The sequence below is a fragment of the Thermobia domestica genome, chromosome 3 (genome assembly GCF_964235325.1).
Source record: "Thermobia domestica chromosome 3, izTheDome1.hap1.1, whole genome shotgun sequence".
In the NCBI taxonomy this organism is placed as follows: domain Eukaryota; kingdom Metazoa; phylum Arthropoda; class Insecta; order Zygentoma; family Lepismatidae; genus Thermobia; species Thermobia domestica.
In genome coordinates this window covers 88,259,011-88,278,621 of record NC_137456.1, presented here as the reverse complement: position 1 = coordinate 88,278,621, position 19,611 = coordinate 88,259,011, and the positions used below count along the sequence as shown (strand labels likewise).

Genomic DNA, 19,611 nt, shown 5'->3' with positions numbered 1-19,611 from the left:
TGATTTTCAATACTAGTAATAGTAAAAATTAAAAAAGATATTAGAGAAGACAGAAATAGATATATATGGAAATGGAATGACGCTGTGAGATAGCGTATTGTAAAGGAGTTAGAGCAGAAGGATTGTCCGCGGATAGATGATAAAATATACGTTTTCAAAACTCTTCCCAAGGGAATACTTTAAGGATATTTATACAGAAGGTGTGGTTAAATGTACAGTTCAGGAACAGTTAAATACGGAATTTGGTCGTTCCAGAAGTGATTTTTTTTTTTTAATTTAGAGGAAGAAGTAGGAAAAAAAACTTAAAAAGAAAAAAATCCGCACTATATTGAATGTAGGCTCACGTAAATATTCTTACCCGGATGTGAGAAAACTGTATGACTTAAGAATCGCCATTTCCACATACAGCCTTGGTACCAGTTCCCGGATGGACGCTATTTTATAGAACCAATTTCTACAAGTTTCCTTCGCCGATTCAGGAACCATATCTGGAGTAAAATTCTCTGGCAAAGGAGTGGGTGTTTTACTTCCTGGTCTGAAATGGAACAAAACATTTTATAGAAATTTTAATTTCACATATGGTAGGACATCCTTTTCAAACGAAATAAGATTATTTTCTATTGTTTTCTAGTATGGAAATTCATTATTCTCCAACGGTATCAAAATATGATATTTTAATATTCGCATTTAAAACTGAAAAGGACATAGATAAAAAGAAAAGAAATGCATTACAGGAGAATGACAATGCTTATATAATCTATCACTGATACAACAGAATTAAGTTAACAGAAATCGCAAAAATAATAGAAATTCACAAATACTGGCATGCAAAACGAATCAGCTCTAAGTAAGAGCAGTGAGAGTGCCAGTAAGTGTATCTTACCTTGTGCTTCTGAACTTTCATCTTTCCCTCTTAATGACCATGCATATATACTGATGTCATAAATTACACATATTAATACACCAATGTGTCCTCGCTTTATAAATGAAAATGCTGTAAAACATATTAAGCTATGTGGAAATTTATTTTAATGGAACTACCTACACGTAAACCGTGTATGTTTTTCTTTGATTTCCTTTTTATTCCTTGTGCCTCCAAGAACACGAACACGTACTACGTGCAGAGGCGAAACGTCGTTGTTTTTACAGAAATAAACGACTGGTAAACACAAAGATAATTCTATTTTTGGATATGAAATGTAATTAAATAAAATTTCTACTTTTACGTCCCCCGGCACGTCCTATAGGTCAATTGAGTTAGGTGATTAATGAAATTGAGTAAGCATGAAAAATTGGAATGAAAATGTAGGAGGAAACGGAAGAACTCCGAGAGAACTCATGGACAGGATGTTGTTTACCACAAACTCATATGGTCTGGGATCGAACCAGAGACCCATCGTATTTGATTATAAGGCACTAGTCATATATAATACAATAACAATGATATTTTTTTCTTCTTTCCAGATGGCAGTAAAAGTGATAGACGTTGACACTAGCACCACTTATTAGCCGTAACAAATTGATGCAACTATTTGATGGAGGTAGAGCAATGCTAATAGTTCTAAGTTACTCTACAACGTTGCCACATAGTGAAATTTTTGATTTCCTATAGTGGCTGAAGGAGACCCTGGAGAGTATACCATTATATAACATTTTTACTTTGATCTGAAGAATAGCGCTGTGTTGTTCGTCCTGAACTAGTTACAGAGACGTAAATCATCGGAAAAACACACGTTCAAAGTACACAGAAAAACTGTGATCGATTTTTGTACTAGGCAATTATTGAAAATTGTCAGCAAATGTACCACTCACCCAGAAGAATATGGGGAACGTTTTGTGTATTCACTAACCAAAGTACATTCTAACGCACTTAGCTACTTTCCACAGAAAATTGTGTTCACAAGAACATCACAAATTCAAAAAGAATAATACAAAAGATTAATGCAATGTGTATGAATATTGAAAGACACAATCATATGTTGAAATATGAATATGAAATTATACATAACTGGATACAAAGTTAAGAGATTCATTTCATTCATACCTTAGCGGTTTACTTTAAAATTATCCATAGGGGGCGCGGTGGCTCAGTGGTAGAGCGTTCACCTCTGATGCTTGGTGTCCCGGGTTCGATCCCAGCCCCCGCCAAGTGAACTTTGTGGTGGACAAACACCGCGCTCGTGGGTTTTCTCGGGGTTCTCCCGTTTCCTCCCACTTTCTTCATTCCACCATTTCACTCATCTCTCATCATCACCGTCTCCTTTAGCCTAACTGGCATAACCGTGGGACGTATTTTTTGGTCTAGGAATTAATTCGTGCGGGTGGACAAGAGATGGCGCAACGAACGGAGCGTCCCACAGTTCCGTGTATCCACACATGTGTTGCAAACCCCTGTCATCGCGTATCGTTCGTAGTATAGGGCAGTGGATTAAAGCGTCAACAACACCAGTTTGTAGTTAAGTGAACATGGCGCAATTTGTGCCTGATAAAGTGTTTTTGCGGGGTGTCCTGCTGCATTACTTTAACGTGCAGAAAAGTGCGACTGAAAGTCATCGTATTTTGGTGGAAGTGTATGGTGACCATGCTCTAGCTGAGCGAACGTGTCAGAAGTGGTTTGCACGGTTTAGAAGTGGTGATTTCGGCTTGGCAGACCAAGAGCGAGCTGGACAGCCAAAAAAATTTCAAGACGAAGAATTGACAGCATTGCTCGAGCAGGATTCGTGTCAAACGCAGGAACAACTTGCAGCAGCATTAGGCGTTGATCAAACAACAGTCTCCAAACGCTTGAAAGCCATGGGAATGATTCAAAAGATGTCACATTGGGTTCCACATGAATTGAAAGACAGAGACGTTGAAAGACGAAAAACCATTTGCGAATTGCTGCTTCAACGACAGAGCAGAAAGGGGTTTCTGCATCGAATTATTACGGGTGATGAGAAGTGGATCCATTACGAGAACCCTAAACGAAAAAAGGCCTGGGTGAAACCAGGTGAACCAGGTCCATCACAACCAAAACGAGATATTCACTGTGCAAAGGTTATGCTGTGCATATGGTGGGATATGAAAGGTGTGGTGTACTATGAGCTGCTGCAACCGGGTGAAACTATGAATGGAGAACGTTATCGACGACAATTAATGCGTTTGAAGCAAGCTCTGGCCAGAACACGACCAGAATGGAAGAACAGACATGATAAACTTATTGTTCAACATGATAACGCTCGCCCACATGTCGCAAAACCGGTCAAAACCTATTTAGAAAATGTCGGATGGGAAGTTTTACCCCACCCGCCGTATTCACCAGACGTTGCTCCTTCGGACTACTACTTGTTCGATTGCATGAACAACGATTTGATTGGACAGCGGTTTACTTCTTCAGAAGATATCGAAACATGGGTCTCTGACTGGATCGCTTCCAAGGATGAGGACTTCTTTCGCCACGGAATCCGTACATTACCTGACAGATGGGCGAAAGTGGTGGCTAGCGATGGACAATATTTTTCTTAAGGTATTTATGTATTTTGTGTTTGTACTACAGCTTCAATGTGTGCGTACCAACCGCACGAATTAATTCCTAGACCAAATAAAACTTAAAGATTTCATTTCATTTCATTTCAAAATTATCCATCAGAAACCACTCTCTTTTTTTCACGTTTTTAAAACAATTCTCAAAACTTAGAGTAATGTGTGAATATTATTAAATAATATTCTACTGTATTGTTGAAATTGTCAAGATATTTTCACACTGCCAAGAAACACTTTTTAAATAAATTATGTCATACCTCGGTGGCGAGCTTTTCAATAATAAATACCACCTCGTAAAGATTGACTATTTTAAACATTTTGTTAACATAAAAAACTATCAGATAAATTGTAACAATGTATCTTTCCTTGAATTTTCTAATATTTTTATAATCGTGACGAAGGAGTGCTATTAGTAGGGGTAGGAGTTTTTCGCAATTTGAAATTAAATATTTCGCATTTGAAATTAAAAATTTCGTATTTTGTCGCATTTTGAGATATAAAATTTCTCATTTTGTCGCTAAGTAAATTATTTTACAAACTCTAATATAAATTATACAAATTCTAATGTAAGTCCAATATAAGTAATAAGCAATAAATCAATAATGCTACTTAGGACAATGAAGTTATTCTTTATGCAGTTACTAACAACAAATTACTTCTTTCTTCTTTTACAAGTCCAAAAACTTAAAATACACTAGCACAATATCATCACAATTGCCATCACAAAACACCACACATTGTATTAGTTATACACCGAAAACATATATACTTGTAAAAACACATACATACAATACATTAGTGCAGTATCTTCTAGTATATCTCGTCTGCAAATTATTATTTTGATGAAAAGTGTAGTATGTCGCATGTTTCAACATTTCCTTCTTTCATTTGTAGCTTTCTATTATTGATTACCAAGCTGTATTTAAAAAAAAAATTTTTACAGTCAGTATTCGTTATTGGAAGCCATATTGCCGACAGGCACAAGTTATTGAAGTTTAAATTTTTCTCCCTTTTGAAAAATTGTACTTTTTATTTCTGTATTTTAACAACTAAAATTGAAGTTTTTAAAAATTCGCGATTTGTCGCATTTTGCGGCACATTTCGCTCAAAATGTCAGTTATCTCATTTTATCGCGACTTCAAAATACCTATTTCCTTACTCAATTTGACGTAGTTCGTTTGAAAACCAACTCTCGGCTTTGTAGGAAAACTATCGCGATTTCGCAACTTGCGAAAAACTCCTACCCTAGCTATTAGTTGGTTGGTTTTGACAGGCCTCCCAGCAGGACATTGAAAAAATATAGGAAAGTCTGGTTTACAAAATAGGACAGTTTGGTTTATACAATAGAACATTATGCTCTGAAGCACATAAAAAAAATAAATGCATTGTAAGAAAAGGCTATCCTTCACCTCAATGGGCAACTGGAAACAAAAATTAGATTAATACAAAAAGATTAATGAAAAAAGAAGATTGATAACTTATTTCTCTGTAATGAAATATTTGAATCTAATTAAACATTGGATTATTTGAACTTCCAGGGTGCTTCCACGACACACTTTTATTTGCAGGTTTTCCATGATGCGTATTATGTACGACAATATTGGAAGGCATTGGGATATGTTGGTGAATACCAACACACTTCAATACCTAGCCAATACTGCTGCACACACTGCTAAAAGACCACGCTAACACAGCTTGTGTTATAAGAAACTGGAGCACGTCAAGGTTCCTCAGTTAAGCTTCAGTGGGAAGGAATAAGCACATAGGAAACAAAAAAAAAAAAAAAAGAAAGAAAGAAAGAAAGAAAGAAACAGACGTGGGAAGATAGGGAAAAGCAAATTTAAAAAGAATAACACTGAGAATTAGTGACTAGTCCCTCAGAAAAAAAGCTAAGACATATTTAACATATTGCTAATACTTAGCAATTTAAATCATCATTGAAACTGCCCTTGGCTTGTATTTTTAATAATTCAGTGACTGAAAAATATAAGAAATAAAGGACAAGATTAAAATATAGGACATAAATAGGGCAAATAAACACAAATTTCCAAAGTATAGGAAAAAATAGGAAAATAAGACAGCTGAGAGTTCTGTTTTGAGCATAAAATCCCTTTTAGCACCGTGGGTGTATGAAGCATGCACCTACAGCTTAACATGAGATCTGATTGTATTGGATTTGAATTTAGCGTCCCGTTCAGCAGAGTTATTATGAAACGTGGATCTACAGCTTAATGTGAGATTCGAACCACATGAATTCCCACTGGAATTCGAACCCTAGTCTCCCACGCCAAAGACAATTCCTACGTCAGATCCGAACCTCATGAGTTTCCAGCAGAAATCGACCCGGATTCGCTACCAATTGGGGGCCAATAACACATTTCAGGTGAAACTACACACATAGATACCTCATACGCGTTTAATCAATAGTTCTGTTTAATAGTAAAATTGTTACGTAAACCCATCTTAATTGACACAAAAAGAACACATTTTCAACATATTTACTTACACGTAATATTCAGCTTTGGTGCGTAGTCTTTCGTATACCAACTTCCCAAATATATCCAATATATCCGTAATAAGAACGAATTTACTTGGATAGAACTGGATTACACTGGTATCCACCAAAAGTTTTGAACACTATACAAACAGCAAAAGAAAGAAGAAAAAAACTGAAGTGAGATTTCAAATAAATATGTAATAATGTTGCAATAAACTGTCATTTGACGATAATGTTGAAATATTCTTATGATCTTATATTGGCAAATATTTGCGTGGCTGTATAACACATATTAATAATTGTAACTGCTTATAATTTTGGATCAGACTTAAACTACAATACGAAGTTAGCTGTAATAATTACCAATACAAATTTTATGTTTCTTTCTACTGTAATTTAACCAAATATCAGAAATCTTCGAATGAACATTTCACTTACAGAAATTGATTACAGAAATTTCTAATGGAGTAAAGTAAGTACTTTAGTAAATATTTCCCATAACGAAGAATTATGTCTTCTACATTAACTAAAACACTGTACTTAAAGTGATCTATTACTTTCGAAGTTATTGACAGTGCGTAAAGGCGGTTGGTTGGTTGGATTTAGGTTTCGCGTCCCTTTCAGCAGCGAGGCTATGTAAGACATGGACCTACAGCTAAACGTGAGATTCAAATCACATGAGTTCTCACATAAAGGCGGGTATATAGTTTTGCTACCAACTGTGCCCATTTAGAGCTGGCTTATCGAGTACACGTAAAAATACACTGAATGCTCACTGAATTGTGAGCACCTACCTAATACTTTGTTGGTCCACCTTCGCTGGAAGGACGGTTTAGACACGGCGTGGCATGGATTCAGCAAATTTCTTTCCACAGGGATCTGACCATATATTCCTGATGGTATTCTACAATGAGCCCACAGATGTCGGTGCAGCAGTCATGACCCGAAGAGCTCGTTCCACATCATCTCGTAGATGTTCTATAGTATTATAGATCCGGTGAGTTTGAGTTAGGGGGCCAATTCATGTGCTGCAGCTCCGTGGAATGTTCCTCAACCAAGCAAGTGCAGTCGTAGCTCGGTGGCACGTGCATTGTCGTCCTGAAAAATGCCGTCTCTATGTGGATAGAAGTGTTACATTGTAGGGTGTGCGTATCATACTGTGTCCATGCACACCAATGGTCCTAATCCATGCCAACAAAAGCATCCCTAAATCATATAGCCGCCACCCCCCACCCCCATGCACGAAGGAGCATTGGTTCGTGCTTTTGGCGCCGCGCATGAACGTGTCCGTCTGAGTGGTGTAGCACAAATCGTTATTCATCAAACCAACACACCCTTTTCCAATCATTGCGGTTCAATCTGCGTATTTTTGTGCCCAAGCGCGACGAAGTCGGCGGTAACGAGTCGTGAGTCGTCTGCTATGGAACTTCATGCATGTCAGTATACGCCACATAGTTGCGTGAGATTTGGGTGTTGTCAATCTACTATTGTATTTGTCACTTTATTCCCGGACACTGATAGTTCGTTTGGGTGTCACGAGCAGTTTGACGCAATGCTCCCCTTCCGTGCGTCTCTGCAGTTCCGTTCCGTGGAGGTCGTTACCCCATTTTCTTGCTAATCCTTGTACACCTTCACTACATTGGACCGGGCGCATCCGACAAGTGTTACTGTCTGGGTTATTGACGCACCAGTTGCTCAGGCACCCATAATCATGCCCTTTTGGAATGCGGATAAATCTTGCTTACCTCCCATTGTAACAGTGTGCTGTCTACCAACATGCAGCCTCGAGTGTGTTCCTTCTCTGCCAAACTCTCAGTTGGGCAGGTCATGTTATCAGCTCGGCTGCTGGCCACGCCTTCTTGTGTGGAAAGGTGGTTGCAATGCAGTGAGCACCCAGTATATAATTTCATTTACTATTCTGACAGAAAGATATGTGTCTAAATTTCAATTGGACTTAGATACCTGTATAGCAATTTTTAAAGCTTTAACTCTTTGATCTTGATTCCAAGCTTGTACTAATTCCTGATTCAGCTGTTCTATTCTGCTGACATATTCCTGTTGTGACAAGTCCAGCATCTCCCTGACCGAGCCCTCTTCAAAATCATCCAATTGCTCTAGTCGCGTCTTCACTTTGTCTGGTACAGTCGTTTGCGCTTTTATCACCACTGTTTAAAAAAATGAATGACTGTTGTAACAAAAATAAATAAATAAGTAAATAAACACAACAAAAATTAATCTAAATATTTTTGAAAGGCATTTTTAATTCATCAGTGCCGTCCTACTTACGTGGTAGTGACTTTTGGAGTGCAATGTTTGAAACTGTATAACTTCTCAGTTACTTAACATATTCGGGTCGGAGTTGTTTTACCTTAAATGGGATTCTTTTGGAATGTAAGTTAAGGGTACGACCTTTAAGTACCCTTCCGTCCGTACGGTCAAGTGAGGATTAACTCCCCCCCCCCCCCCATTCCTCAACGAGGGGTTAAAGAAAAAAAGTGCCTAACAAGAACTGAATTTTAGTGCATACTACAATTAAATTTCATCCAAGTGAAGCCGATAGGAGAAAACCTACTTAGGGAGCATACGGGGCCGGATCAAGGAAGAGCTTAGGGGGGATACAGCCCCGGGCCTCCACTCTGATCAAAATCTCAACTGGCTATCTAAAAAGAATAATGAAGATACAATCATCATCATAAAATAAAATATGACCAAAAATATAAATCATATTCCCTTAACTCTCCTACTGTATTTTCACAGAAGGGCCACATATTTTTTATAGCCCCGGCCTCCAGTTGGGTTAATCCAGCCCTGGGAACATACTACCCTGTTCTATGCATTCATTATCCTGCTTCTGTTGTCAACATTTTTCCTGTAAAGCTTTCTCAATTCAAGTTACGAGATTTACTGGTTTCTATTTTGTTACTTGTATGGACTTTAAATGTGTGTTATTGTTGCTTTCGATACTTAAGCAGCGTCTTTCACTTATACGGTTAGCCTTAAGAATAAGATCTAACGACACATAAACATCTTCATATATAATACACAAGAAACAAATAACTGCCCAATTGTAATACTAAATGTGTTCATTGACACTAATCATTATCTTCATCAGAAGTTAATATAAATGTTAACACGCCTTAATGGCAGGATCGGATTAAGGGCGAAGCCAATGGAGTCAGGCTCCGGGGCCCCCAAAAATCCCTCTCTTTAATGCTAAAATACAGCAATCAATTTATCAGACCCATGCTAATTTTTGTCCCGCTCGCTACAGTCGCGGTATCGCTAGAGATCTTCTTCCATCAGCGTCTTCACGATACTTATTTTGTGACGGAGTGAGCTATTTCGGGTCTCTATTACAAACCAAGTTATTAGCTTGTGGCGACAATTCCTTTTAAATATCTATGTCATTATTTAGGGCAGACCTAGGAGGTCTTCCAAATCTCCTTTACTCTATTAGTGCTTTTACAGGGATTATTGACCATTTGGCTTATATTTGGTATTTGTGTGTTACACTGCAGTATATGAGCATTTAACTGTTAATAATAAATGTAAGTAAACTAATTATTGTGAACTTGGAGCACATTAAAATATTACAGTATAGTTCTCGATGTTTCGATAAGCCTATGAGGCTGTGGAAGCCTGCAAAGAAAATTTATGCGCTGGAATTATTCGTATCATAGGGTCCCCTTGAAATAGTCGGCTCCACGGCCCCAAAAGCCTTAATCCGCCCCTGCTTAATGGCACTGCTATAGGGATGAAAATAGAGGTGCCATAAAAACATACGTTCTTTACCAATCTAGTATTGGTAATCATGAAGTGTTTTGATAAAATGAAATATTAGACACAGATGTTCAATTTAAAAATCCAGTTTTTATGGTCCCTTACTGAATATTGAGAAAGAATAACTTGCTTTGTGTAATATAGTGAATCGTTTATGCAAGGAACATATTTCTCGCTGACTTTTGTTTGATATGTTGATGGCTTTCTTCTTGTGAGTCTGATAATGGTTTGTCCATCTACAAAGATGAATAAAACTAGACGTGAAGTCCACTGGACTCACTACTTTCAAGTAGAACTTGGATTGGATAATTGGTAATTAGGAGTATTATTTCTCATAGGAAAGGTTAAGTTCAGAGTTAGAGTTGAGGGTTCGTCTATTTATCACTGAAAGATTAAGGTGTTGATCTACTAGCAACAGGTAGCGACACTAGAGACCGAATGAACAAAGTAAGAAGTTCTCAGTTTATATACCGCGGAAGACAGAGTACTGAAACGTAGAAAAGTACTACATGTGGTGTCTCGACTCCAAAATATCGATGTTTGCAGTGCGAGAAATGCGTTCATCACCTTTGTGTAACTAGGAAATTAATATACTACATTACAATTTAATGCATACAGAGTATTACATGATGTAAACGTTATACAATTGAGCTCTCCTGAAAACAAGAGAATGTGGTGAGAATTTGTTCTATGTATAGTGGTCTTGTGTGATTGTTTGTGCATCTAGCAACTACATTAGATTTAAGTCCTGGAATGGTTCGGAGTTTATGTAAATAGTTGGTTCCGTCCTTCAAAATCTTGGTGCTTATAATGCTCATTCAATTCTTTTCAATGTCTCATAAATATATACTAAATAAATTGAAAGGAATCAAACGATATAAGCTGATATGGCGAAATTACGAATGGAAAAAGTTATATTAGTACCATATTCTCTAAAAGTGCAAATTCAATGAAATTTAGCTGCTCAATTCCAACCCACTTAAACACAATGAACTTGAAACCACGTTCCGTTTCTGACCCAGTCTCATCTTTTTCACTGTTTGAATTTCAATGAATATCAATGAAAAAAAATGTATTAAGTTGAAATACTTGAATGAACTTGAAGTACGCATTAAAGAAAGAAAAAAAAACTGTCTAGAAGATTTATGAAATGTATATTCCTAACACAAGTTATACGTAAGTCAAGCCATTCTTTCGCATTTTACTAAACTTGCCGTTCGGCAACACAATGTTCCATTTAGGAAAGGTATTTTCTTTTTCTTAATCTGTCATAATTCATAATACAATAAATATCATTTTAAAATCTTGTAAAGCATTTTATTAAAAAAAAAAAAAAAAAAAACCGACCGAATTACATAAAAACTACAATAATAAAATAATTAATTACCTTTCTCTCCACCAGATAAAAAACTGGTAACGATTGAGAGTTTCTCGGAGGTGGTGAATTTATTCAAGATGGCTGCTTTCTTCACAGACCATGGCTCGAAACTTTCTTCTAAGGATATTTCCTTGTTTTTATCGTGACTGGTCGATTCCCACTGTAAGCAGATATACATTACGATAGTATCAAAATCTCAGCCAGACTAAAAGAAAGAATTTCAATAAGCGTTTTCTTCCTTCTTTTTTATAAAGTACTTATCATAGATACGTTGCATGTAGTCACCAGCAAAAGTGGATATCTACAAATATTATTTCTTTTACTAGTAATTCATAATGAAGAGAACAATTTGAAATACATACTCTATATAAGGATAAGTTTTCGTATTGGTCATGAGCAGTCATATACATGGTGTTTCAAAACAACACCGACAACGTTTGGGAGGTGATTCCTGACACCACGATAAGACGAAAAGTATACACCAATCTGGGTGCACAAATGCTTCCTTTCGGAGTTATAGGCTGCCGAAAACATGAAAAAATGAACTTTAAAGTTCTATAGCTCCAATACTATGGAACCTACCAGAGACAGATCAAGACTTTATTTAGGAACTAGTATGTTCTCTATCCAAATATCTATGTTTCAGAATCCTGCGGTACTTCCGCAACAAGTTGATGAGTACTTCAAGTTATATGCTCGTAGCCAAACTGCCTCTATAAAAATTGTTGCATGAGTACCTTAGGATTCTGAAACATGTATTTTTGGTTAGGGAACATATTAGTTCTTAAGTGAAGTCTTGACCCGACTACAGTAAGTCCCATAGTTTTGGAGCTATGGACCTCTAAACTTCATTTTTTCATGTTTTCAGCAGCCTATAACTCCAATCTTCAATTCAATTCAATTCGACGATCTTCAATTTAACACTAAATCCTCAAATGTTCCACTCTTAGTGTTACTTTGAAATAAAATTCACTACACGTAACACCCCTATTATACGAGTTGCTATAAAAAAAATAAATAAAAAAAAATAAAAATATCTCGGAGCACTATTTGATGAGAAACATACTTTCGCTGATTACATCACTGCTACTGTGAAGAGTGCTATGAAGATGCTGGGTATTTTGTAGAGGTTTATTGAAATTCGTGATCTGAAATGTTAGTATTTTCTTCAAAGCATTTGTATCACCTAAAATTGAATATTGCTCACTGATATAATATATGGCTTGTACTTCTAATTTGTTCCACTTTTAGTCTATTCTTAACTTTTTTCATGCCATTGTTGAACAGAGTTACTTCGGTGCGTACTCTTAATAGAACTAAACTTCTTAATGTACTTAAAATACGGACTCCCAGTAAACTTAAAATACGACGAATGGTGGCACATCTGTTCTTCTTCACACGATTATAAATAGAAAAATTAACTCTGAACTCTCAGTTTTCGTTCTCATTTTCGTGCACCCATTCGTTTTACACGTAGTCATTCGTTACTACTTTCCCAAACTTTTGTTCTTTGTATTTCAGACTAGCATCACTGTACAATAGTTTATCGTCAGATATTGATATTTCTGATTCTGAGAAACATTTCGGAATAAATTTAGTGTCTCTGTGATTAAGGTACCGTACATATTTCTTTACTTTTTCTTGGAAATTTATATTCGATGTTACGCTGTACCTTATATATCTTATGTTACATTGTTTCAGGTAAAATGGATTTGAAACAGATAAATAAATAAAAATAAATTTTAAAAAAGAGAGAGATTCCAAAGATAATGAATCATCTGAGACCAGGATTATCTAAACATTTAATGGAAACTAGGCACCATAAATAAGGTTTACAAAAATCGTGCGTAAGACTTCTTTGACAAATGAAAGATCAAGCTACTAATCTTATTTCAACAGAACCAAGAAACCGAAATTAAACCAAGATAGAGGCACTTTGGACAAACAATAGCATTATATTATAAACTATCAGACAAATAATAATAATAACAATGTTTAAGCTCGTTTAAGGTTAATCTAATTTACCGCAAGATTCAATATGAGGAATTCTTTATACGTCTAAAAGTATCTAGACAGATTTGGACTTGGCAAACACATACCAACATAGCGGATCCTCAGGAAGATGGGAATATGTTTGCAAGTTCAAATATTAATATTTTCTTGATTATTACTTTTTAAATTCTACAGATATAGAACACAACAAGGAAACGTACGTCTCTTTGGATGAAACAGTAGTCTAAGAAGATAACGTGACTAAGATGAGCAATTCGAGATTATCTTCTAATACATTTAGCTTTGACAAAGTCTTGAGTTCCAGTGAAAGTTTAAATTAATGGTTAAGGTAAATAAAACATTTTATGTTTATTATGTACATTCTGCTATACTTTAAAAGAACCCGTGATTTTCTTCAAGTTATAAATCATTAATACGTGTGATTTTTTAAAAAAGAAAAATTATGTACATAAATAATAACTTCTGCTACTAACTGTACAAATTATTTTTTGTTCAGAGAGTCATACGTTTTATTTTATTTTTTACAGATTTATTCTTATTATTATTGGTATTCTTATAGATAGTGAGTTCTCTGATTATTACCAAGATGGTGACGGCATCCTCTTAAAACACAGCTCAAAAAAGAAGAATATGTAAAGGAAACGGTCATGGAATCTACAGGTTCACTCCGGCATTCTCTAATACGGCTACGAAAATTCCTAAAAAGCTAGGCTAGCCTTAAATAGACTAGCCCTGATTTTCATCAATCGAGTTACAAAAAACACAGCACTAGACAAATATAAGCGCTGTGGCACATATAAACAACGTTATTTTTCAGCAACTTGAATGGAAATTACTATAGATGATGATAAAATGGCAGAATACTGTATTATATTTCTACACACTGCACTATAATTACAATAAATAATAAATACAATACATATTCATTTCAGTTTTGACAAAAGTACCCCAGTGTTTAACTTAGACCCAACAGTAAAAAAAATTTCTAATTCTTACCCGTTCTTGACATGTCATCTCGGCCGCCATCTTGGACAAAGGATCCATTTCTTCTTTAGCAAACTGGCTGAGAGGATCAGTGCCTTCCAAAGCAGACGTCAAGGGATCCAAAGGAACGGAGCCCCCACGCCGAGGGGTTGTTGGCGTCGAAGATCCAGTGCTACTTGCAGTGCTACCACCGATGTTCTTTCTAGTTACACGACTTTCTGTCACCTAAAAAGTTATGGAGGCAATATTTTCATCACAAGAACATGTGAAAGGTTAGAATTAAAAATTAAGTAAAGAGTAGTACTAGGCCATATTGGACAGATTGTGAATGTTATCAATATTAGTTTTCTTTGATAATATATAAGAACATTTTTGGTCTGTAAATTAAATGAAACGTATCATATGGCCCCACATAGCGTAGTCGCTAACGCTCTCGCCTTTAGTGCGAGCGGTCGGGGTTCGATTCCTAGTAGGGACACTCGGTCGAAAAGATGTAAAAGCTTTTTCACACCAGATATCCTGAGTGAGGTTTTCCTCAATCAAACCAGACAAATGTCGGAATGGTACCTAACATACAAGTCCTTGGCCGCTTTCCTTTCCTTTCCTATCCTTTCTTCCTTCCCTTTCCTCGCATAATGTGATCGCCAAGAAATGTCATCCCTCATATCTGCCGTGTCGCGACAAAACGCTGTAACTTGAGTTACATTGTTTTGTCGCTATAAGCATTTTTGAATTTCCCCCACTGATACTTATGTTCACCAGACCCAGCATTGAGCTGAGTCAAATACTTTTGAAAATATACCAAAGAGAATTTCGATGTAAGTAGGAAATTAGCCTGTCTGTAGCGACTTTACGGCTCTTTTTCTCAAAACTGCTCCGCCAAAGTTACAGCGTTTTGTCGCGACAGGGCAGATATGTAACGGGCTAATATGGCCATAGATGCCGGAAGCCCATAAATTTAAATCCTAATCCTACTGAAATGTATCATGCACAGTAATATATAGTATAGAAGCAATATAATCATGCAGTAAGATAGAGATAAGTGTTTTGGAACACAAAGGAAAAAAAGGAAAATAAAATATTCCGCGGAAAAAAAGGACTAAATGTTTCCGGAAGCGAGACGAAATTTAAAATGTGTCAGCATCGCTGATCTTGATTTCAATAACTCAAGATTCTAGCATAAAACCTGTTAGAAAATGATCTTTGTTATCGATCACATTACATCTATAGCATAAATTAAAGTCTCCAGACGCTATATTAGTTTAAAGACAATTGAAGATGTTTTAGAAGTGTATTTTTAACTTATGTAGTTTAATGCCTTAGTATCTTACTGTTAACTATGAACTTAATTTTTAATTTATAAAAGAACTCACTGTCACAACGAAAGGCTTCAACGGATGATCCGAAACTTCATCTCTAGGAGGCTGCTTGAGTTTTTCCTGGGAATAATCCCTGACTCTGCTACTCCTGAAGTTATAAAACGCATTATGCACAAACATAAATACAAAATCCACTTGGAAACTAATATTAATAATAATACATTTAAATTATTATTATTAGTTTCATATTATATATATATAGTGATAAGACCAGCAATGATGTACAATAGTAAAACTTGGACAATCACAAGGGTCAAGGAAAGAAGATAAAGGTGGCCGCAACGAGCATGCTAAGATGGATGTGTGGTGCGACAAGGAAGGACAGAATAAGGATTGCTTACATGAGAGGGAGCCTTGAGTAAAAAGCTTCACGAATGGAGTCTGAGACGGCTGGGACATGTAGCACGAAGAAATGACGACTATTTTGGAAAGATAATTGGAAAGCAGCTGGAGACGGGAGAGAAGATACAAAATGATTTGAGGAAGGAGGGATGGAAAATAAAGGATGCCTAAGATAGAGGAGAGCGGAGGAAAAGAATTAAAGACGGGAACACCGTCTCCATGTACACGTGGGGAAAGGGTGGAGACAAAGATTACTATTAGTATTATTACTACTTCTTTAGCATAATGAATACATCTTCCATCAAAAATAAGAGATGGAATAAATGTATCAGTACTCATTATATATCAACAGTACACGTGGGTCAACCTATCAGACTAAAAAGAGTAGTTGAAGTGTAGTTGGTAAAACGTCTATATGCCAAATAACCTGCCCAGGTTTGATTTGTGGTGACAGTGGTAATTTTTTTCGTTCCATCCTCGTTCCAATGCAGCTCTGATGTTCACTCAGACTCTGTAAAATTGATACCTGGAATAACCTGGAGAAGTGAAGGAGCCAAGCGTGGTGCAATTACATCATCTCCTTCAACCCTGACCTCCACACACACAGTCCCTGGGCCTCCGTGGCCTACCTTTATTATTAAGTTAAAAAGACTATGGAAATTATGAAAACTAATAGAGCCAAAGATTTGGAAAAATCAAGATAAGCGCTAGGAAAACCACACACATGATATAGATGAAAATGATGACCTATATGGTGTTTGTTTCTTTGACTTCCTTTGTTCCATTTTTGCATCAGTACTGAATGAGGCGTATGCTTATAGCTTCACATAGGAAGTGGAAATCGAATCCCGGTCTCCTCCAAGAAACGTGAAAACGCTAGCCATTTAGCTACAAGGGAGTGCATGGGGATAGTGTAACTCTGGAAAAATTTTCCCACTATACTTCGGCTGAAAGTAGTACTGACTGACAAGTGAGGAGCACTTCAAAAATAAATCAAGAAATTATATTCATTCTTGTCTATTCAGTAGTAAGGCTATATAAGACATGGACTACATCATCATCATCATGGGTATTCTGCCCTTACTGGCAGGTCACTTGCAGCAGCTGAGAAGATTCCATGCTCCACGGTCCTCCACTAACCCCTTCCATCTTCACGTATGATCTTTCTGTTTTTATATCATCCATTAATTGTAGTCTCCTTCGCCCCCTGCCTCTCTTTCCCGCCACCATACCCTCTAGGACGTCCCTTATGATCAGGGCGGAAAAAATCATGTTTTTTTGTTTTTTTTAACCATTTTTGTTGATTTTTTTTATTTAAATCAAATCTTTCTCCTCATATAATACAAGTCGCGAACTGAAGAAAAAGCATTAGGAATTAGTATTAAATGCTAATTATGCCATTTAAGTGAAAGTATTGGGGTTAAATTTTGAATTATCCCCAATCGTTAACCTATATCAATCCCAAACAATGTTTCTTAACCCTTTTAAATTATGGCTCTTTTTAAAGGTAAATCATAGACTTTCTGTCAAGCAGCTACAGCATCATCTCCATTTATCCTAGGATCATGGTACATACATCACTCTCTTTAGAATAGAACAGCTTTTGAAACGGTAACATTCACTTTCCCTATCGTGTCCCTGAAGCGGGAAATTTTGAGAGTAATTGGCATTTTTTTTTTTTTTTTTTTAATTTGATCCCCTCTGGATTCCCCTGTGTTAACGCACAGATCTCAAACTCAACTAGGAAATACTAAGGGTGTACTAAATGTCTGTACAAAATTTCAAACTTCTATCTTGAGTAGTAAGAGTGAGGAAACTATTTAACAATGAGCTAAGAACATTCCTACAATGCCCCAGATGACCCGGATGTAATATAAAAATTTCCTCAGACATCCCTATTTATCCTAGGATCATGATTTGTACATTATTCTCTTCAGAATAAAACAAATTTTCAAACGTCAACCTTCAAATGTCTCCATCATGTATCTGGGGCAGGTAAATCACGAAAAAAGGAATTTTCTGTTAAAAATATCTTTTTTTTTTTTTTAAATTTTACCTCTGGGATCCCTCCCCCTGTTTTAAGGCAGAGATCTGAAACAAATCTGAAAAATACTGAGGGGTGCACTGAGTAAATGTGCAAAATTTCAATCTTGTAGGTGCAAGCCCGCGAAAAATAATATTCCCCAAATACCCCAGATTTTCGTATAAAACAGGATCTCAGGTAACAGTTTCCTGAGATATCCCTATTTATCCTAGGAACATAGTACGTACATCATTTTCTTCAGAATAGAACAACCTTTCAAACGGTACCATTCATATGTGTCCATCTGAGGCGGGAAAATCACGAAAAAAGCTATTTTTTGTTAAAAATATAATTTTTTTAAACATTTTTGCTCCTCTGGACCCCGCTGTTTCCACGCAGAGAACTGGGCAAATCTTTAGTTTAGGCAAGGCAGTGACAGGAACTGATTGCATTAAGTACAAGGGCAATATTGTAGTAAATTAAAGTCCCCTTATTACTGCCTTTTTAAGGTCGTACATAGTCTATGAATAATCCCTAGCAACAGAAAGGAACCAACGACACCTGTTAATAATACTAACAGTGACGGGATATCACTGCCTTGCCCAAACTAAAGAGTTACCGAGAACTGAAAATTATAAAGGGGCGCACTGAACGAGTGTGACCTAAACTCACTCTACCTAGCAAAAATTAGGCAACATTTTTTTTAAAAAAGTAACTATATTTTTGTAAAAGATGCTGCCCCCATCCCCCAGGCCGACATATGCCAGTTAATTTCCTGATAAAAAATTACAAAATTATAACGTTTTCAAGCGTGACTTTCTGGCATAAACGCGGCTGTAGGTTACCTACGAATGACAGAATATCTATGATAATATTAAACTTATATCTAATTTGTGAAGTTGTGAAACTAGCACCCAATTCTTTAGGAATGGTAGGTGAGGGTACATGAAAATTTTCTTACAATAAAATGAATACCGGTACTCTATTAATTCGCTTTCATTATATAGGTGAAAACGATAGAATATTAGGTGCAATTTACTGTACAAATCTAGATATTTGTAAAATTTACAGAACAAATTTGTACTAATATTTTAATAGATCAGCGCGTAAATAATCGACATATGTTGTGTTCCTATCTGTGAGATGCGTAGCCCTCCTAGAATTAATCTACACAGAGAAATGGAAGTCCACTCCCCAAAATTGATTGTATGAAATCCAGATTCGATTTATCGAAAAGCCAGCATATATGCAATGAATTTATGTATGGATCCGTAAAATAAATATGCACCTGATACTATTATAGGCTATCTCACTCGAGGTTTATTTGCTCCGTATTAACTAATCAACAAGTAGGCCTCCTCTAAGTAAATCACTTAACATTGAGGATAAATTCGGCCATACTGTATAAAAGGTTAAGTCATTTAATTTTACTCACCATTCACAGGTCGCCATTCTTTACATATAATATTTATGTCACATGAATCTAATGAACTAACTGCACGATCTAGATTATTTGCAACACCAAACCGACTTGAAAATAATCACTGAAGCCCATGTTTATCCCATAACAACGTATGCGGATAGCGTTAGTCATGTATTATATAGAAACATTTGAAGAGCACAATTCGCTTCATTCTCCAAACGCAAACGATAAAGAGGTCGTGTTTTGGGTGTTTACAAACATTCCATCATA

The 19,611-nt window shown here is 36.3% G+C and overlaps 1 protein-coding gene across 1 annotated transcript in view; it reads right to left on the bottom strand.

The window, feature by feature from the left end:
• LOC145680588 (VPS35 endosomal protein-sorting factor-like) overlaps positions 1 to 19,508 on the bottom strand; it is a 65,692-nt gene extending 46,184 nt beyond the window's left edge. Inside the window, exons 1-7 of the mRNA XM_081751259.1 lie at positions 19,354 to 19,508; positions 15,548 to 15,641; positions 14,187 to 14,399; positions 11,187 to 11,337; positions 7,982 to 8,184; positions 6,029 to 6,159; positions 359 to 535 (exon numbers count right to left, since the gene is read on the bottom strand). Coding sequence (XP_081607385.1) covers positions 359 to 535; positions 6,029 to 6,159; positions 7,982 to 8,184; positions 11,187 to 11,337; positions 14,187 to 14,399; positions 15,548 to 15,641; positions 19,354 to 19,370 — 986 coding nt within the window. The 5' untranslated portion in view covers positions 19,371 to 19,508. The remainder of the gene's footprint in view (positions 1 to 358; positions 536 to 6,028; positions 6,160 to 7,981; positions 8,185 to 11,186; positions 11,338 to 14,186; positions 14,400 to 15,547; positions 15,642 to 19,353) is intronic.
• Positions 19,509 to 19,611: the final 103 nt, after the last annotated feature.